Genomic DNA, 23,517 nt, shown 5'->3' on the forward strand with positions numbered 1-23,517 from the left:
ACAATAACCATTAACCTAAAGATAAAGAAATAAGCGAATTTCTTTTTATAACTCTTGATATAAACGCAGTAATAAAACTACAATTATTTTATATTTAAAAGTATCTATATCTGTATATACTATTACATTTCTAAGAATTATCATATCGATCAATATGTGTGTCTCGTAATAGTACTGACCGAGTTACTATAAATAATACTTAAACGAAATTACATAAAACAAATTTCCTATTCTTTTCATTTATTTCATTGAGTACAAAAAAAAAACAAATAAATTATTTATAATTTTATCACCAACTAACTCCCAAAAGTGTGTTTTTATGACAGTTGCATCATTTATGACTTTTTAAAGTAAATAAATAAATTTTTTTTTGAAATCAAAAGTTTGATAAAGAATTCACCGGTGAATTTTTAATGCGAATTCTTATTTATTTATTCATTTTGTAAAGAAAATTAAAGACTATAACATTGGTAATAAGTTATCTGTCCACTTTCCAACTAATTCAAATTAATATTAAATCCTCACTTTTTAGAAAACGATACGTATTTTATTGTAACCAAAATATTTTTTTTTTATATTAAAAATTGTTATCCAAAAGTTTGAAAAAATTTAGTTAAGTTATATTATTTTTTATTATAAAAAATAAATTGTTTTTTAATCAAACATTGTGTTTTAGAAAAAAAAAAAAACGTGTTTTGTACAAGATTTAAATTACCTGTCCAATTTTTCCTGATAGTCCAGGAGCTGCATCAAAAATCTTGCCAGAAAAACTGCAGATTCCTGTTGGTTCTGAAAAACTTTTGGCTTTGCTGCCAAACCGGGATTGCTGTTTATTGGTAATGCCAGGGGTATTGACATGTACATGTCATTCAACCACCACTCTGTTGCCTGGAATTATAAAAACAAAACATATATTAATAATAATAATAATAATAATAATAATAATAATTAACTAGTAACCTTGCAATCACTATGTGACTGCCGTGACTTACGAACTATAAATAAATATAATTTTGCTCAATAAATAATGACTTTTGTTAAATTGCACTGTACTTTCTTAACTATTGACGTTTTTAAAGATATAAGCTCATCCCGATGTTACACTCATCAAGAGCTTTCATTTGAGTACCCACAAGCATTTTTGATATATTTTTCATAAATAAATATATGTAATATATATTTTAAAGATATAAGCTCATTCTGATGTTACACTCATCAAGAGCTTTCATTTGAGTACCCACAAGCATTTTTGATATATTTTTCATATATACATATATGTAATATATATTTTAAAGATATAAGCTCATTCTGATGTTACACTCATCAAGAGCTTTCATTCGAGTACCCACATGCATTTTTGATATATTTTTCATATATAGATATATGTGATATATATAAATATATGAAAAATTGATGTGGGTACTCAAATAAAAGGTCTCGATGAGTGTAATGTCGGGGTGAGCTTATATCTTTAAAAATGTCAATAGTTCACAAAATACAAGGTCATTTTTTAATTAATGATAATTAATTTAGCATATTTTTAATAATTTTAAAAAGTTTATAGCCAATAAATGATGGCAAAAAAAATTTTTAAAAATGAAAAAATGAAATTTTTTAAAAACAATTTTTTTTTTTAATTTAATAAAATATTAAATTTTGATATATTTTTTATATATACATAATTATAATATATATTTTAAAGATATAAGCTCATTCCAATGTTACACTCATCAAGAGCTTTCATTTGAGTATCCACATGCATTTTGATACATTTTTCATATATACATATATATATATATATATATATATATATATATATATATATATATATATATATATATATATATATATATATATATATATAAATATATGAAAAATTGATGTGGGTACTCAAGTGAAAGGTCTCGATCAGTGTAATGTCGGGGTGAGCTTATACTTTTCAAAATGTCAATAGTTCACAAGATACAAGGTCATTTCTTAATTATGTATCTAATAGCAAGATAGAGCATTTTCGAATGCAGCCTAAATACTTATCATAATAAATTGACTATCGGTGGAAATGATATGAAACCTTGAAAAGGCACAAATTCAAGTCAAGACTTTTGCAATGACACTGTTTCACTAAAAAAAAAAACGATTTTATCATATGATTATCCTGGAGACAAAATTTATCTTATTCTCTTAATAATATAGATAATAATAATAATAAATTAACAATTAAGGCGATGAATATATCTGATAGTTTTCGTCAATGTTTTGTATCAAGTTGATACAACTGGGATAATAGAGTAAAAAGGGGTGGTCGGAGGGAAAGTGATGAGTGATGAGTGATGGTGAGATGAGTAATAGTGTGTATGACCACTATATCATACAGTTCACTGCACGTTCCATACTACCACATATTACATACTGTGGAAGAAACGCAAGGACCAGGGGCGAAGGGGGCATATAGGGGGGTGAGTTTGGTCGTCGGGTTTCCAGTTTAACGGGATACTTCATTAGCCTGTACACCTCCTCCGTGTCTCTGGTATACAACGTGTTAAATTACTCACTCTTGTCTACACACGTCCTACCACGTATCTAAAGCTTAAATTAATAATTAACTTTACTTTATTCGCTAAGCCCACTCCGGATTAATATTTATTTTTATTATTATTACCCACACTGAAAAAATATATATGAGCATATATGCTGACAAAAATACATATACGTCGCACATATAAAATATATACGCCACATACTTTTTTTTTGCCCCCGTATATGCGGCATATATTTATTTTGAGTACGGATATAAAAAATGATTTTTTATTTAATATATTTGATTGATTAAAATAATATATGATATGATGGATTAAATATATTAAAATAAAATGAAATCAAAACTAAAAATTCCTTTCTTAAACCAATTAATTTATTTTAATGTAGATATCCTCACATTGATGATTTCCATTATTACCAAGTGACCCTTTGACCTATCTAACCTGATCGACGTCCCTCCATTAAGACAAACAGTCAAATAGGTCCTTTGATCTCTGATCTCTGTTTTGGTCTTCTCCTTCCCTTCCCTTTTGATCATTTCCATTATGATGATGTGTTGAAACTTTAATTCATATTAGCAACTACTTATCTAAATGATAACATTGTTCTGATCGATAATTATTGATCATTAAGATGCTTAACAAATGAACAATCTACGATTGACAAAATTCTTCGAGATAATCTTCAATTAAAATTCGCAAACAAGTACACAGTAAAAAAATTTACTGTTTAGAAAAGATTTTTTACAATTCTTGTGAATTATTGGCATTTTTAAAGGGATAAGCTCATTCCGACATTACACTCATCGAAACCTTTCATTTCAATACCCACATCAATTTTTCATATATTTTATATAATTATATATATTATACATATGCATGTGTGAATAAGCAAAATTTTGTGGCCAGGATAGTCATATGATAAAATCGGATTGTTTAGTGAAATTTAATGTCATTGCAAAAGTTTTGATTAGAATTTGTGCCTTTTCAAGGTTTCATATTATTCTCACCGATAGTAAATTTATGATGATTTAGGCTACATTCGAAAATGCTCTATCTCTAGATACATAATTAAGAAATGACCTTGTATCTTTTGAACCATTAACATTTTTAAAGATATAAGCTCAACCCGACATTACACTCATCGAGACTTTTCATTTGAGTAACAACATCAATTTTTTATATATTTATATATATCATATATATATATATATATATATATATATATATATATATTAGGGTGGCGCAAAAAAACCGACTATTTTTTTTTTTTTTAGTCTCGAGTGAAAAAAATGTTAGTTTTTGATGTTTTAAGAGCTCTCTCCAAAGGACAGCTTAAAAAAAAATTTTTAAGATGTCGCTCCAAATTTTTTTAAACTTCAAAAATCGATTTTTTTTTTTTATTTTTTTTCTCGTTACGGTATAATTTTATAGACTAAAAAAAATAAGTTTCTGAAAATTTCAGTTCAAAATTTGAATTTTGAAAGGTCGCTCATAATTTTTTTCAATTTATTAGTGCATTTGTTTAGATTTTTCGAGCGACCTTTTACTATTCAAATTAAAATTCCATGCATTTTTTTTTTTTATTTAGTACAATAATCGATAAAAATACATCACGAGATGAACTAAAAATCAAGCACAACATAGAAAATATAATTTTTTTTTAATTTAATAATTTTATTTAATCAACCGCCAGGCGTGGGTTCGAATCCCAAGCTGGTCTTAGAAACCAGCTTGGTTGAGATTTGACCTTGCCGCGTAGGTTAAGATTTTTTCAAACCAAAAAGACCCCAACGTACCACTCCCAACACTTAAAGTCGGCGATATGACGAATTAAAGAAAAAAAAAAAAAATTATGAGCGACCTTTCAAAATTTAAATTTTTAACTAAAAGTTTCAGAAACTTATTTTTTTTTGGTCTATAAAATTATACCGTAACGAGAAAAAAAATTAAAAAAAAAAAAATTCGATTTCTGACGATTTTTGAAATTTAAAAAAATTTGGAGTGACCTCTTAAAAATTTTTTTTTAAGCTGTCCTTTGGTGAGGGCTCTTAAAACATTAAAAACTAACATTTTTTCACTCGAGACTTAAAAAAAAAAATAGTCGGTTTTTTTGCGCCACCCTAATATATATCAAAATGCACGTGGGTACCCGAGTCAGAATAATGAACCTACATAAGCCTACATGAACCTACATGAGCCTACAGGACAATTTTTAATTGTTTCGATCGATATTTTTATCTTTAATTGTTTCGATTGATCAATATAACCTCGCAAAATACACTTATACCAATATTAAATAGTACAATACAAATAAATTTAAATAGTAACTAAAAATTTATTGATAAAAAAACTTAAAAATTCAATTTATAAATTGAATAATATCAATCAAAACAATTGAAAATTATTCTGTAGGCTCATGTAGGTTCATGTAGGCTCATATAGGTTCATTATTCTGACTCGGGTACTCAAATAAAAGCTTTTGATGAGTGTAACATCGGGATGAGCTTATACCTGTCAAAACGTCAATAGTTAAAAAAGTACAGTGCAATTTAACAAAAGTCATCATTTAATAAAGTAAAATTTTTTTTATTTATCTTTCACAAGTCTCGGCAGTCACATAGTGACGGCAGGTTGCTACACGGAGAGAAATTTATAGAAACCTTTCCAAAAATTATGGGAATGGTTCCTATAATAAAATGATCATTATAGGTATCAATCCTATGCTCATTATGAGAACCATACCCATAGTTTATTGGAAACATTCCTATACAATAATGGAATAGCTTCAATATATTATGGAAATAGTTCCTATACTATTAAAGGAATGGTTCCTATAATATTATGGGAATGGCGCACATAATAATAGAAAAATGTTTATGTTCATAATAATAAAGCAATCCCTTCAAAAATATAAAGTAATTATTATATATTTTTTTTCTGATAAATTTTTTTTTGTAAATAAAAATTGATCTTTCACTAAAGTGAAAAAATTTCTTTTTCATAATTTTTATTCACGTGTGTACTTAATCTTAAATTGTTTATTCCAACTCAGTCATTATTGCGTTAGATAATATTGAAAAATATTGTAGCAATTTTAAAGTTTCTCTAATAAAAGGGATATTTTCTCACTATACAATTACAAGAGCAAAGTAGATATGGAAATTTATTGTTTATTTTTACAATTTCATTTTATTTTTAGAACAAATTATTTATTTAAAATACATACGTTGAATATTTATTAAATCCACCTTTTGGGTATGTAACTTTTATTGCTTATATGAACAATATTACTTATTTTACATATTTCAAATGATATTATTGGGAAGCAAGTAAAATTATCGAAATTACTAATAATTTCAAATGCTTCAAAGTGGTCATCGAAGTCACAAATAACTTGAGTTGTAATGATAAATATCTCAATATTATTAGGCATCATCATTATAATATTATGGGAATGGTTTCTATAATATTATAGGAATGGTTCCTTTAATATTATAGAAACTATTCCCTTATATTATAGGAACCATTCATATATATTATTGGAATCCTGCCGATATTACAGTTATAATTATAGGTATCGTTCCTATAATTATAGGAACCATTCCCATAATTATAGTAACATTTCTCAAAAATTATGGGTACAATTCCCATAATTTAAGTAATCGCTCCTAAAATGCTAGAGGAAAACCTTTCATTAAAATTATAGGAATGATTTCCATATTTTTCTCTCCGTTTAGTTATTGTTATTGAAATATATTTTATGTGCCTGACAGATTATTTGACTTGATAATATAAGTGCACTTATATTATCCTGTAAGTGCTGTGTAAGTAAAAAAACAATTTCAGTTTTGAGGAAATTGCTTTTTTTGGCATGTCGAAAGTAAAGCAATACTTCAACGCTTCGTTTATGAGGCGTGTAATTAGTGTAAAGTTACCAATGAGTCCAACCTCCTATCTTTCTCCCTCCCTAAAATTTTTTTTAAAAAAAGCGACTGTCAATTTTCACGATAGTTGAATTGTAAAGTTCACTAACACATCTTGTATAATTTGGTCTATAGTATTCAACTTTTTAATTTAAGTCTCTTGCTAATATTATTTCTTGAATATAGTTATAACTATAGTTAAATAGTAAAAATAATTTTAATTTTCTTACCGTGTATCTCATAATTATAATTGTAAGCAAATATTAGCAAACAATTCCCATTGTTAATTACTAATGTTAGCAAACTCTTAAACAATTAACCCGAGAATACAAACAACAATTATTATTACTTTATTACATAAATACAAACATTAGGTATTTTGTGTTATGTATTATGAATTACATATATGGTTAATTTAACTAATAATAATAACCGAAACTGAAACTGATAGAGCAGCCGTATAAGTTTTGTACTGACTGTATTATTATGTTTGTATGTAGAGAAGAGATCAAGTGCGTTGCAGCTAGGTTTGATCTGATCCGACCCTTGTATCTTCGAGTCTTCTACCCGTCTATATAACACGCGAATGTTTGTTATTATGATACGCGGAACATATGAGCATGTGTGGATGTTTAACACATGCACGGAAGAAAAATAACTGAATGGATTATTATTTTCACCGTAGGTATTTATATTACTTATGTTGCAACTTCTTTTCAAATCTTAAGTTGAAAAAAATTGTGAGCTAGAATTTGTTGAAAATTATAAATTACTTAAAAGCAATATTGTTAAGGACGCTCATGCGTGAGAGTTAATAATAGATGAAAATTTAGATTTTTGAGTTTCGATAAGTTCAATTATGTAGTTATATTTTCGAAAAAGTTCAAAACTCTTTATTGATTACTTAAGAAAGTTATTAATGATTTAAAATAAAATTTCTAACATACAATTTTATGACCAATCGGTATTTCTTTAAATTAAATTTATAATATTTATATTATTAAAGTATATTCTATCCGAACAAAAACAGTTTCACTGTAAAAAAGTCGCGCCAAGTCCACGTTCATAAGACTATTAGGAAAAAAAAATTTTTTTTTTTCTTTACAAAAAGATACAAAATAAAAAAATAAAAAAATCCGAGTAACCGATATGATTGTTTATGATTTTCGGAAATTAAAAAAAATTTTATTGTAAATTTAAAAATTTTAAAAAAAATTTTAGAACGTATTTAGTGTGCGCGGTTGCAAAATATTTTACTTTTAATGAAATTCGTAAAATCTATTTACTAGGACTTTAAAAAAATTGAAATATACAATGACGCACACCAAGTACGTTCTAAAATTTTTTTTTTAATTTTTAAATTTACAATAAAATTTTTTTTAATTTGCGAAAACCATAAACAATCATATCGGTTACTCGGATTTTTTTATTTTGTATCTTTTTGTAAAGAAAAAAAAAATTTTTTTTCCTAATAGTCTTATGAACGTGGACTTGGCGCGACTTTTTTACAGTGAAACTGTTTTTGTTCGGATTTTAGTATTTTTTGTAATTATAATGAAAATTTACAATTGATAACAACTTAAATCTCGTGTTGACTGCATTTTTTACTGCAAACTATCCCCTTGAAGCTACAGTTTATGTAGATGTAATTCCAGTGCACCCTGGCGGCCATAGATGCAAGCTATGGCCGCGTTCAAGTTTACTAAGTTCTTGGCAGATCTTAGCATATCTTGTAGCAACAACTTAAAGTAACTATATTGTTTTTTTAAAAAATCTATAATAAAACAATGCAAGGTATATTTATTTAAGTGTGTCTAAATATTATTTTTTTGGTAGATAAAGTCAGCCCTACTCAAAACTTAGTAAACCTGAACGCAGCCTATGAATCACTTTTTTTTACTGTAGTTGCGTGTCTATAGGAAGGATGACTACAATTTTTATTTTATCTAGTCTGTGGCGCTGATATTCCCCATCGAAAAAAAGTCAGGATCGAAATTTCTGGGCTTACTATAGTTTGTGCTGATAAAATTTAATAATTTTAAGTGAATTAAGTGTTATAATTGATTATAATTAATTAATATCAGTAAAATAAAGTATAAATTACTTTTATAATATATCATTTTGGAAAAAGGAGAACCATATAATTAAATAAAATTTTGCAACCTCAAAATACCGTTCTGCTTACAGTAAACACAGTCGGTAGTCTGGCGCTCCGTTTACAACGGGATTTTTGAACGGACCTTGGCGCCAGATTCTACCGAATCTGTGGATAATGAATAATCTTTTAAAATATTATTTGATTTATGTAGTTAATATAATACCATTGAAGAATTAGTCTTGACAAACGTTTTAATTAAATATTTATTATTTTATTTGATATAATTAAAACTATTTTGGTTGATTTTTAACCGAATTGAAAGACAGGCTTAGAAGCTTACTACATAAATATACACAAGCATACTGACCGTAAAAACGTTATATAAGTTGACTGTTTAATCTGTAAATAAGTGTACGTTGACATTCACCTAATTTTATGGTTAAAAATACCGATATTGCCTAATTTAATTAACAATTAAAATTCACCTCAAATTAACGACTAAGATATATTTACTGATATTTTACAATAAATGCCAAAAAAATATTTAGGATAAATAAAAAATAGTTATAAATCATTGTAAAATTATTGATATATATTTTAAAATTTTTCTCTAGACTCCAACAAATTTCGTAAAAAGTTAGTCTTTATTTGACTCTAGCGTAGCGCATTAACGCCCTTAAGTTAAATAAATAAATAAAAAATAGCAAAATATATTTTTTGTTAATGAAAATTTTATTAATATTAATTTTTTAGCTCATAAGAGAACAATGGTGTTTAGTAGATCGCATTTACCCTCCGTAAAGTCTAATTACGGTCAGGATGAGCTTTATCGAAGTTTTAAAAATTTTTTTCATGAAAACGGAGGATTGTTCAGAAAAGTTTATGTCAAAGATAATGCCAGTGTTGGGTAAGAAAAAAATTACAGATTTACTCCATAATTAAAGTGTTTTAATTGTTTACTCTTAAGTTTTACAGCGTAATTATAATTAATAATTATTAATTATTTAGAGATTTTTAGAGATTTAGAGATAAAAAATTTAAAAATTTTTTAGAGATTTAAATTTATACACGGAGAAAAATTTATAGGAACCTTTCCAAAAATTATGGGAATGGTCCCTATATTATTAAAGGAATGATTCCTATACTATTAAAGGAATGGTTCCTATAATATTATGGGAATGATGCACATAATAATAGAAAAATGTTTATGTTCATAATAATAAAGCAATCACTTCAAAAATATAAAGTAATTGTTATATATTTTTTTGTTAATAAATTTTTTTTTGTAAATAAAAATTGATCTTTCACTAGAATGAAAAAATTTCTTTTTCATAATTTTTATTAACGTGTGTATTTAATCTTAAATTGTTTATTCCAACTTAGTTATTATTGTGTTAGATAATATTGAAAAACATTGTAGCAATTCTAAAGTTTCTCTATAAAAGGGATATTTTCTTACTATACAATTAGAGGAGCAAAGTAAACATGGAAATTCATTGTTTATTTTTACAATTTCATTTTATTTTTAAAACAAATTATTTATTTAAAATACATACGTTGAATATTTATTAAATCCACCTTTTGGGTATGTAACTTTTATTGTTTATATGAACAATATTATTTTTTGCCCTCCGGGCGGAAAGTGGCAACTTTCGTCCCGCTGCGCTAAACTAAGTTGCCACTTTCCGCCTTCGTCGGACAAAAAAATAGTATACACTCCTCGGGAAGTAAATAAGAAAGCCTCAGATCACATGTTTGTTGACCTCGGCTTCGCCTCGGCCAACAATTACATGTGATCTGAGACATTTCTTACTTTACTTCCCTAGGCGTGTAATATACTATTACTTTACATATTTCAAATGATGTTATTGGGAAGCAAGTAAAATTATCGAAATTACTAATAATTTCAAATGCTTCAAAGTGGTAATCGAAGTCACAAATAACTTGAATTGTAATGATAAATATCTCAATAGTATTAGACATCATCACTATAATATTATGGGAACGGTGCCCATAATATTATAGGAATGGTTCCTATAATATTATAGAAACTATTCCTATATATTATGGGAATCATGCCGATATTACAGTTATAATTATAGGTATCGTTCCTATAATTATAGGAACCATTCCCATAATTATAGTAACATTTCCCAAAAATTATGTGTACAATTTCCATAATTTAAGTAATCGCTCCTAAAATGGTATAGGAAAACATTTCATTAAAATTATAGGAATGATTTCCATATTTTTCTTTCCGTGTAATCATATTTTTTTTCAGAGAAAATGAAAAACAATTAGAGAAAAATAATGAAGAGAGCGTTAAAATTTCTGATGAGAATAAGAATTTAATAAATTTTGTAAAAAGTTAGTACACAGTAAAAAATTTTGCGTCATTGCGTCAAAAAATTTTGTGTCAAAAATTTTTATGTTAAATATTTAACACTTTTTTGTGTTAATTTAACATTTTTCTGTGTTAATTTAACACAATTAATGTTAAATTTACACATAAAAGTGTTAAATATTTAATACAAAAATTTTTAACACAAAATTTTTTGACACAATGACGCAAAATTTTTTACTGTGTACTTATTTGACTTTAGCGTAGTGCATTAACTTAACGTCTTTAAACTTTTGTAATTTCTAAAAATATTTAAACTTTAGCCTGCGTGTGTTATTGGAGATACCCAATACGAGATATCGACATTATTGATGTTAAATATATATAATGTCTATATATGTATATGTTGTGTTTTCGTGTCAAGTTACGGTGATTTCAACAGACAGCTGAACTCTGTGAACTCTACCAACTACTGAAAATCTAAAGATCCGAATTTGTACCATTATATCCTCTCTCTCTCTCTCTCTCTCTCTCTCTCTCTCTCTCTCTCTATATATATATATATATATATATGGAGGATAACAGGAGATGGATGATAGATGATACTGGTAGGGAGGGTGACTGAGTGTGTAATATATTATTTATGTTGTATATTGTACATTGTACATATTGTAGTACACCTTTGTAGTAAACACGGGAGTCCCGACCTCTTAGATGAACATTTCACTTTCTCCTTTATCGATAATCATCACTCATTTTCTCCCTATTGTAGCGCAAACGCTGAATTATCGACTATTACCTGCACCATCTGAAGAATGCTTCAATCTTTAATGTCTATTAATATAATGAATTTATTCATTATCATTAACAAATACGTTTATTAATATAACAATAATTTTTTATTACGCCAAATCAATTTTGTAATTATAATAAAAATTATATAGTCAATTAAAACTTTGGGATATATTTATTAGATTAGAGTGATCTTAATGCTCAAAAGTAATTTCGATGTAATTTAATCGATGATTATTTTTGTTTTTTTAAAAAAAAGTTAATGTGATTCAAAAGAAAAATTCTTCAAGTCAAATTTGTTTAAATTAACAAAAATTTTTCAAGAATTTTTTTACATTAAGGTACAAGGAAAGAAAATTGAAGGAATTTTTACTATTTTACGATCGTAATTTTTATTAAAGAAAATAGTAACGGTGGACTTTACTTGTTATTTAATAATTTTTACGATCTAGTATGCAAATTTTATTCAACAAATAAGACGGCTGCCCAATTTTAAAACACAGTAACTGCAGAATTTTTATACCTGATTTTTTTTAGTATTGTTGCATTTCTTATAACTTTTAGACTTCAATTTCAAGTATTTTTTCTTAAAAATATTTATATTCTAGTATTTTCTATTCATAAATTAAATTTTTTATCAATTAGGAGCGCAAACTTTTTTTTAAAATCTTAAAATTGTCAGTTATTGTATTTTGAAATTGGGCAGCCGAAGACTAGCAAAAGAAGTAAGTCTAATATTATAGAGCAAATTATACAAGATGTGTTAGTGAACTTGACAATTCAACTATTGTAAAAATTGACAGTCGGTTTTTTTAAAAGGAATTTTACGGAGGGAGAACGTAGGAAGTTGAAGTCATTGGTAACTTTGCAGTAACCAAAAATACAAATCGGAATTTTTGTCCGGGAATCGAACCCAGAACTCTTAGTCGGTAGTCAGAGACTCTCCCTCTAGGCTATCCGAAGTAAACTACTATTGATGTTCTTCACCATTTACAAATTCGGAGTCTAGCGCTGTGCACAGCCATCACTCACATTAATTAAAAAACATTCCAATTTAACTATTGTAAAATTTGTTACTTCTATTGGAAAGATACAGCACTGGAAATTTTGAAAATGAATACAAGAATAATATTTTTACATCTTAATTTTTATTCTCTTACAATTTATGATAGTAATGTCGTATTTTTTCTAATCGAATTTAATACAATAATTATTTGGTAAAATTACTATAGTAAGTTGTAAAATTTCGTAAATAAATAGTAAATTTTTTTCTAAAATATTTGACAATTATTAGTAATTAAATAAGTATAGTCCAGCTTGATAATAGTTGTATCGTAAATTTTCCCAGAAATTTTTTCCCGTGTGCTAGTTTTTTTTCTCCAATTCTTTCGAGGAATTTTTTTTATGTAACAGATAATATTTGGGTAGTCACACAGTAAAAAATTTTGCGTCAAAAAACTTATTGTTAAAAATTTTTGTGTTAAATATTTAACACTTTTATGTGTAAATTTAACATTTATTCTGTTAAATCAATACAAAAAAGTGTTAAATATTTAATATAAAAATTTTTAACACAAATTTTTTTGACGCAATGATGCAAAATTTTTTACTGTGCAGAGAATTTTTGATGCGTTAAGTGAGAAGTAAGACTGAAAATTTCAAATTTTTTCATTAATTATCTTCTATATTAAAAATATAATTTTTTTCTTTTTTGATACAAACTGATAACTGATTTAGATGATCTAGGATGGTCACTAATCTGGTTTGTAGTAGATGCAATTTTTTTAGTTATTGAAAAAATAAATTATTTCAGTGAATTAAAAAAAAAAAAAAAATAGAATTTGGGCTTGCGCAAAGTTGAAAATAATTTGATTATCGTTACGAAGCCAATTTCTGACCCTTTTCTGTTATAATTAATAACTTGGATTGCTGTTCACCCCAGTGTAAATTTATCCTGCTGTCCATTTCACATGCCTTCAGGATATATCTATATATATTTATATACATGCATTTATAGTAATGTAAAATAAACAATAAATAAAATTCAATTAAAAATAATAAAAAAAATTTGCCTTTATAATAAAAATATTTATAATAAAAATAAATAAAATATAAAATTTATTATAAAAAAAGTGTGTGTGTACACTGATAAAAAAATTAACTTGACTCAAGAGCCAAAATCTTGAACCAAGAATACCATTTTGAAGAAAATGATTTCTTGAGTCAAAAGAATAAATTCTTGAGTCAAGAAAATTTTACTTGAATAAAGAATCATTTCTTGATTCAATAATTTATTCTCTTGACTCATGAAAATCATTTTCTTCAAAATGGTATTCTTGGTTCAAGATTTTGGCTCTTGAGTCAAATTAATTTTTTTATCAGTGTACTTATGTACGCACGTTAGAAGTTATACTTCTTTGACGTAACAAGATAAAAATCTTTCTAAATATTTTATCTATCGCGTTGTCCTACATTTGTAGAAAAAACGACACTAATAATAGAAAAAAAGGTATTTAATACATTGAAAGTTTTATTATAACGCATTGTCTAGTTAAATAAAGTTTATTTAAATATCATAAAAAAATTATTTCTACATAATCAAAAAAATCTGGAAATCGGTTGACCGTGCAGGCCAATCCTAGAAATTCCTGCTAAGTTTGCATTTCAAGCACCTTAAAATGTGTTTTTTGATTAATATTTGAGCTTTTCAAGCTCAAAGCGCAGTTTTTCACATTTTGAGCTCCTCGAGCTCTAAATGTATTTATTAAACAACTGTAACTTTTGAATGCGTCGTTCGTTTTTGTTTTTTGAAAAAGCATTCGGTGCAGTTTTTAAAACACAAAAAGAAAATGTACAAGTTTTTATTGATCGGTTGAAGAAACTGGAAAATATCTTAAAAAAATACCGAAAAAAAAAATTTTGTGAATTTCTAAACAACTATAACTTTTAAATGCGTCGTTCGATTTTCATTTTAAAAAAATCATTTCACGCAGTTTTTAGGCAAAAAAATGTATATATATATATATATACATGGTTTCATTATGATTTTTTCGTACGCTTTAAGGAGGTCCTTTCGCCGCCAATGTAAAATAAAAAATATTAGATTATGAGTAAATTTAATTTTTTTCTAATAGTTAAGGTCCTTATTTATCTTATAGTGAGGTTTAAATTATACTTTACCGGACAAATTTTTGAAAAAATAAAATTTTTAAATGTTAGTATTTGTTCAGAGTCTTACGAGAAAATCAGACGTTTGCAGTATTTCTCGAATCCGAACAAAAACAGTTTCACTGTAAAAAAATCGCGCCAAGTCCACGTTCATAAGACTATTAAGAGAAAAAAAAATTTTTTTTTTCTTCACAAAAAGATATAAAATAAAAAAATTGAAAAATCCAAGTAACCGATATGATTGTATACGATTTTCGACAATTAAAAAAAATTTTGTTGTAAATTTAAAAATTAAAAAAAAAATTTTTGAACGTACTTGGTGTGCGTCATTGTGTATTTCAATTTTTTTGAAAGTCCTAGTAAATAAATTTTACGAATTTCATTAAAAGTAAAATATTTTGCAACCACGCACACCAAGTACGTTCCAAATTTTTTTTTTTTAATTTTTAAATTTACAACAAAATTTTTTAATTTTCGAAAATCGTATACAATCATATCGGTTACTTGGATTTTCAATTTTTTATTTTATATCTTTTTGTGAAGAAAAAAAAAATTTTTTTTTCTCTTAATAGTCTTATGAACGTGGACTTGGCGCGATTTTTTTACAGTGAAACTGTTTTTGTTCGGATTTTAGTATTTTTTGTAATTATATAATAAAAATTTACAATTGGTACCAACTTAAGTATCGCGTTGGCTGCATTTTTTATAGCAAACTATCCCTTTGAAGCTACAGTTTATGTAAAAATAATTCAAGCGCACCCTGGCGGATGTAGATGCAAGCCTTGAAATATCTTTTCAACTGTAGTTTCCCATCTATTGGAGGATTACCATGTATTCTCGAATTATTTAGTCTGTGGCATGTCACTTTTACATCGAAAAAGTCAGGATCTAAATTTTTGCGTTGCTATAGTTTGTGCTGATTAAATTTAATAATTTCAAGCAGATTAATTGTTATGATCGACTATTATTAATTAATGTCAGTAAAATAAAGTATGAATTACTGTTATAATATACAATTTAGAAAAAAAAAGTACCGTAGAATTAAATAAAATTTGCAACCTCAAAATATCGTCCTGCTTACAGTAAACACAGTCGGTAGTCTGGCGCTCCGTTTACAACGGATTTGAACGGAACTTGGCGCCAGATTCTACCGAATCTGTGGATTATACTATCAGTCATGGATTAGATGAAGTAAAAAAAAACTAAAAATTAGATTTTCGAAATATTCAGGTTTCTTTTTTTGCAATAAAATATATCAGTTACCGAGATATTTATTGAGAAATTAATATTTAAAAATCACAAAAAATTCTCAAGTTACCTACTATAAAATGGAGTCAAAAGATTTGGCAACGTTGCGTAGCGCGCGAGCTTCAGACCATTCAATAAATTCAAACTAAACTTTAACGCGCTTATGTTTTTCATGCATACTTATTAGTTAATTTATTGTTAACAAATTTTCATAATTCATAATTGAAAAATAAAACAATAATTAAAAAATACTAGCATTCCTGCCATGAGACATTAGAATGTTATGGTTTTGTAACTAAACATTTTTAATTAATTTATTTATTTACACTGACTGCAAAAAATTAAACACGGTTAAGGTTATATTGTGCAAATAAAAATGTAAACAACCAAAATAAAGCGTTGCTAAATCACGGACAGGTTACTAACAGCTGATTTACAACTGTCAAATTAATTTTTGTATTTAACTATTTTTTTTTTTAATTTTCAAAATTTCAACGATTAATGCCTCATATACTATTTATTTTTTAATTTTAGGAATTTTTATGGGTTTTGTATTTTAATTTATTGAAAATTTACTACTACAGTTGTTATGACTCAACTGGGCGAAAGGACTTCCTTACAGTTATTTTTAGAAATCATAAAAATTCAAATTTTTTTTTTAATTTCTTCGGAATGGCTTGATGAATTAACTCTTAAATCTAATCAGATCTACGTTTTGATAAACCCTTTCGAATGACGTGTCGTAGAACTCAATCGGTTGATTCGTTTTTGAGAAACAGTACGAAAAAAATTTATTGACACACACACACGGCCGGATACCTCGGTGGGAATAATCAGAATGGCTTTCTGGGACCTTAAAACGTGGACAACCGATGAAAACTCGACTTTTAAAAATCGGACCGAAATTAATAACTTCCCATTAATAAAAATTTTCAATTTTCTTAGCGGGAAGTTAAAAATATATATTTATATGAAATATCGTGAATACAGTAGCCAGTTCTCACGCAAACATACGTAGATGTACTTATTTTTATTTTGTTGGTAACTTTTTTTAAAAAACTAAAATGTTGAGTAGTTAACTTCAGGGTGACGGTTTTTCGTGACGGTGTGCGCGCGCATCGTAAAAATTTATTCTCATAATTTTTGCCTAACGCGCCAAAAGAAGTATAACTTCAAAAATGCTACTTGAAGAAATTAAAAAAAAAATATTGATGTAATTTTTTGTAAAATATTAAAAAATTATTTTTTTTCTTCACGGGGACGATTATTTAATTAAAGATGTAACGATAAACCTAAACACAAACAAATGTGTGTGTAGATTGATGAAACACGTTAGAGAAAATCCAGTATTCAGTAAAGAAGCGTCCCCATTGAAAATAAAACCAACAAAAAAAAAAAAAACAGTTATTTTAAAAATATTTTCGCAAGCGACGTGCGAAAGTTGTTACTGAGAAATGTAAAATGTAATCATGCTTTTATACTATTATGTATAAGATTAAGTATATAAAACTGAGGATGGATATGCTTAATGCTTAGTATACATGAAAATATGTGTAGAAATGTGTAATGTGCTGGGATGGAGAAAGGAATATTGCATTAGATTTAAACATACACTCAGCATAAGTTTTATTTAACTAACACGTAAATCACTCGCTAAATTAACTCGATAAAGAAACTCGTTATTGTTTGCCGATAAATTCTAAATTATTTTATTCATTGCGTGGGAACAATTTTAAAGTTACTATAAATGGCGCGAATAATTATAAAAAAAAATTATTAATTAAAAGCTTAATTTTTAATATAAAAATTGTCACGAACCTACTTTGAGTGACAGACATGTTTATAAAAGATTAAACGTCATTAAAAAGGGATTATGCTGGTTAAATAAATTTTCCTTATCCTTCGGTAAAATCAATAGACATTTTAATACATATTCAATGTTAAATTTACCTATCTGATATCTCTGAGTGTGATAAATTAGTTAAAAACTAAAAATAGGGCTATGATAAAGATTTTTTTCTTTAAATTTCCATAAAAAAAATTTAAAACGTCTTTTAAAAAATAAAACATATTGAATAAAATTATTATGTACTTTGCTTAGCTAAGGTAAAGTACTCAGTACTTGAACAGACTTTTCAAATTGTTGTAATACATAATCTGTATATTTATTATATATGACCGTGCATATATATTATTTATGACCGTGGCGTTGTTTGCTCGGTGGGTCTTATATACGTGACTGAATAAAGTAGTCAGTACTTGTCTCGGATAGCTTAACTGGTAGAGCCCTTGGCTTGTAACCGAGAGATCTGGGTTCGATTCCCAGTCTGAGCTGTCTGATTATTTTTTCAATTACGGAAAAATTCCCACTGAGTAGGTCCCCCCTTTCCCCTATCCGTTCTTTCTCAACTCCCTTAAAATTTGCTTTGATATGGCAAATATAAGTAATATATGCACATGTTATAATTATTCAATGATACAGTAATTGATTTTTGTAAGTTTTTTCAATAATAAATCAAAACAATTATATTTTTGTTAATTTAAGAGTTGACATGTCGAGAATCGCCGATAGATGCTATTTTTTTCATGAAAAAGGTACTAAATCGTAAATCGAACAATCAGTAAAAAAAAACGGTTTATCATATTAAGTAAAAAAAATTGTACCACCCAATGAAATAGTTTTTTCTAAATAACAAATATTTTTTGCAAAGACAAACTGTAATTTTTATACTAAATTTTAGCGTCTAACTATACCTCCCAATTTTTAAAGCGGTACCCAAAACTTGAACAAGCTGGGGTCGTATAATTTTAACAGCACTCTAATCTCTAATAGGTTTATAGACTAGTGATCAGCGTTGTGATTTGCATTAATTACTGCAAATTAAATAAGTTTGGTAGCTAAAAATTAGTGTAGTTAAAAATTATTGAACGTTTTGAATTGATTTTTTTTTATTTATAATTGAAAATTTGCTTTGTCATTCATAAAAAATTAAATACAAATATTTCTCATTTTCAAATGATCATATTAAATATTCACAGTATTATTATTAATATTAGTCAATAATATATTCTAAATCTTCGGATATTTCAATAAATCGTTGAAAATTTTTGGTGTGCCTATTGCCATATTTTTTATTAGTTCAACTACTGCTCCTGGAGTGTTCAACTACTGCGGTTTGTCAGAATTGATTGTTCAACTACTACTCCTTTTATAGTCTATCTTAAAAACGTTGTCAAAATATATATATTCAATTGTCTGCGTTATTTTGAGCTTCAATTGATTCAAAATTGTTTATATTTTCATGAAAATCACTAATTTGAACTAATAATTACATCTTTATATATTAAAAGTTGGATCAAATACGTTTTACTTTGAAACCTGTTCAACTACTGTGTACTTTACCTTATTAAAAAAAAAAAGTGTGTGCGTGTAACTTTTACGCACGATTGAAGTAAAACTTCTTTGGCGTTGACGGCATATATCACTGAAATGATTAAATTTTAACTTGAATAATAAATATCACATTATAATTTAATTATATTTGGCTCCCCGTCTTTATTATCTTAATCCCGCCAAAATTTCTCACAATTATTTACAATTAAGTACAGTTATTTCTAAAAAAAAAAATTAACATGGCCCTTTTATCATGGTTTTTGTGTCAAAAAATATTGTACAAGAAATTATTGCTGACAATTTTTGTCGCGAGAAATTTTTGCATGAGAAAAAAGAGACGGTCACTGATATTTTGCATACTATTGTCAAGATAATTTAATGGAGTTTAATTTGACACTTTTCAAAAATTGATTTAGTTTACTAGAAACGGAAAAAAACCTCAAAATAGGTCAAAAAATTTTCCTGTCCGTCATGTATGAAACTCTGAAAACACTATAACTTGCAAAAAAATGCATCAATTGAGTTAAATTTTTTTTTTTTTATTTTTTAGGATAATTGTAGGCCACCAAATGCGAATGGTTAGGTAATTCAGTGTCATTCATGTACAATTAATAAAATAAAAAAGCCAGAAGACTGTATATCTATAAATATATCCATGTAAAATTTACATGGATGGTGATATATCTATACAAATTATGTACATTTATTTTACCAGGGGTGCCTGTGCATTATCTTCCTAGTACAGCTGTTTTTTCGGCAACTAATTTTGAATGACTTATGTTTTTTTTTTTTTTTTTTTTTTAATATTTCATAATTAAATGAGCATTATGAGTCGTGCACTTTTGGATTTTCCAAATTGTATTTTATAGAATGTCGCAATCGTCAGAAAATTTATTAATAATTTATTTATTACAAAAGTACAGTGAAAGCTGTTAAAAGTTACCGTAGTTCTGTCTTAACCCGGGGAAAAAGGTTTAGATCTAACCAGATATTATTATATCTGAAAATTTTCTTGTTTTGAGAAAATTTTTCTCTTGCTCCAAAAAATTAAATATCTCGATAGTAAATTTTCATTAATATTTCTATTGACTAACATGTCAAATGGGAAGATTAAATAATATTGAATTATTTCTTTTCATTCAATATGTATAATTGCGCGCTAAAATAATCTAAAATGGGTATCAAATATTCAAGAGAAAAATTTTCTCACGATGAGAAAATTATTTTCTCAGCTGAAGTAGGTGGCGCTGCTTCCCTAAAGTATCTAAAAATCTTGATCCAATATAAAAATTTATTGTATCAAGTATTTATGATAATTTGAATTAAGAAAAATTACTTCCACCAAGAATAGAATTTAAAATAAAATTTTTACTTCGGCCAAGACAACTTCGGTCTTCCTTCGGGCGACCGAAAATTTACTTGAGCCAAAAATTTTGTTCTCCAGTCAAGGAATCTTTCTTTCTGTGTAATAAATACTTATAAACTATTTTAATAAATATTTATTGAATGTTAAAAAATATTTATTAGAATTTAATAAATTAAATAATTGTCTTCAAATAAATTAATTTGTTAATAGTTAATAAATCTTTCTATTAGCGTATATTGATAATTAATAATTTGAAAATTTGATAAAAAATTTTGTTCATCACGCATCGATCATGGATACGATTTGCATTACTTGTAGTTATTACAAACACTATTCTTCGAGGAAGCCTGGTAGGTAAACAGGTAATGAATTAGACTTTCAAGCGCCAGGTCCAAGGTTCGGTTCCAGCGCGTGCCGGTTTTTTTTTTTTTTTTTTTATGGAAATAATTCTATGTAATTATATAGGGCCATTTTTCATATATAATTATGTTTGAGTATATATAATTACATATCATTTTTTTTACCCGGGCAATTTAAAGATCTGACCAGATCTGGTCAGATCTGATTATATCTGGCCAGATCTCGTCAGATAGAGACAATTTAAAGATCTGGCCAGATCTGTTTATATATGGCCAGATCTAATCCGTTTTTCCCGGGAATTTCTCATAAAACACTAATAAGAGCAAGAAAGACAACCTGGGTAACTTTTAAGAGCTTTTATTGTAATAAGTAAACAAGTATATTTAGAGATTTTCAAAAAACTTAGCAATTTAAAATAATTTTTTTAAAACTGTTGAATTTTTATTCACTTTGCTATTCACAATTGATCTGTTTTAAAATATTGGAAATAATCCTAATCGATTATGATATTTGCCACTAGCTGGCACATAAGTCAAGAAGCGTGGAGTATATGACATTTACTTACGACCAATCCAAATTATTATTTTTGAATAGCGGAAACTACACAGACTATACGTATAGTAAGCGTTACTTCCGTCAAAAAAAAAATCTGAGTTACTCCCTAGTCGCGCCTAAAGAAGTTTTACTTCAAAAAAAAAAAATCGGGGAAAAAAATGATGATGAAACCTTACTCGGGATTCGAACCCGCGACCTAAAGTTACCTTATAAACTTAAAACTTGAATATCTCGGAAACTACTGGTCCGATTTCCCCCAATCAAGCGTATTAATGACTTGAATTAAGTGTTCTTCGAGCCTCTAACAACCCTGGGGCGAAATTGGCCAGGTCAAAAGTACTATTTCCGGCGTTTTATTTGAAAAAAAAAATTCTGCCGATTGAATAAAGCGAATAAAATCAATATGAAGGAAGATTGATACCCAGGAGACAAAATAACAGTCTCTACACAACAATATATAAATATAGAGTTACATTGGAGTCTATTTGTACGGCAGGTCAAGTGGATCGATGCATCCACGTTACTGTGTATATATATCACCGAATATACCTATGAATAAGCGCTATACAAGTCTATTCTCACTCTGGTATTTTTTCGCACCCGAACGATCCCCACCCCCACCTTCACCCCCTTTTTTGACGCCGGCCTTACACTGACGGACTGTAGCTAAACTTTCTAGCTTCTGCAATGTTAAACTGCTATAATATTTGATAATAAAAAAAACTTTATTTTTAACTCTATCTTCTTGGTAGTTTAATATAAATAACCGTTTTTATTGTAATACAAGTTAACGCGAATTACAATGTAAAGCCTTTTCTTCTATTCAGATGTACATATGTTTTTATAGATATAGTTGTAGGTTATTTTTAGTCGAGGTTCGCGGAATAAAACTTTCGGTGGATGGATTTATTTTTATTTCCTCTCACCTGGGTGAGGATTTAAAATTTACGGCGGCATTGCGCAGAATCCGCGATAACGATTGCATCTGCTCAAAGGTGTGGTCTCTAGATTTCACACGTGTGTGTAACGGTGGGGGGTAAGTCTGGGTGAATTTCGTACAGGTGAGGCGTCAACTCGAGGATCTGGGTCACTGAGACTTAGCAAATAAGATTACCTTTTTTAGGGGTTTTTGTTTTATATTTTTATTTGGGATTTGTAATTTAATACGGCTTAAAATAAAGAATATTAGAAAATTATATTCTCATATATTCTCGTACTCTTTTTTTAAGGTAATGTACGCCAATTATCATGTCAAAGTTGATTAAACTAAAAAAATAAGATTTTAATATTATAATACTAAATACTTCAAAATTAACACTCTTATAGTGAGAAAATTTAACGGCCATGCGCCACCTGTCGAAATTTTTCAGAACTAATTTTTATAAAAAATTAAATATGGGCATATTCAATCATATTAAGCTTAATATGGAGCTATTAGGTCATATTTGGTCATCTTAAATTTTTTTTTATAAATTTTTGAAGTAGTTCGAGGTAAAAATTGAACTTACATACGCAGAATAACAAAATTTATTTGAATCAAGTAAATAATTTTGAAAAATATTAGCTTCTTGATTTGAGTAGAAAAATTCTTAAATTAAAAAATATTTCTTGGCTTAAGTAAATTTAACTTGATTCAAGAATTTATCTTCTTGATTCAAAACAATAAAACTTTTGAAAATTATTTACTTGGTTCAAAAATTTTTCTGTCGATTCAAGTTAATTTTTTTTTCTG

At 27.2% G+C, this 23,517-nt stretch overlaps 1 protein-coding gene and 1 non-coding gene across 2 annotated transcripts in view; one reads left to right on the forward strand and one right to left on the reverse strand.

Annotated features, from left to right (window-relative positions):
- LOC123264461 (choline O-acetyltransferase) overlaps window positions 1–23,517 on the reverse strand; it is a 58,934-nt gene that overhangs the window by 10,164 nt on the left and 25,253 nt on the right. The window contains exon 3 of the mRNA XM_044727772.1: window positions 716–888. Coding sequence (XP_044583707.1) covers window positions 716–888 — 173 coding nt within the window. The remainder of the gene's footprint in view (window positions 1–715; window positions 889–23,517) is intronic.
- Trnat-ugu lies at window positions 18,373–18,444 on the forward strand. Its single transcript has one exon. It is a non-coding gene; the product is annotated as a tRNA-Thr (tRNA).

Source organism: Cotesia glomerata, linkage group LG4, assembly GCF_020080835.1.
Source record: "Cotesia glomerata isolate CgM1 linkage group LG4, MPM_Cglom_v2.3, whole genome shotgun sequence".
Classification (NCBI taxonomy): domain Eukaryota; kingdom Metazoa; phylum Arthropoda; class Insecta; order Hymenoptera; family Braconidae; genus Cotesia; species Cotesia glomerata.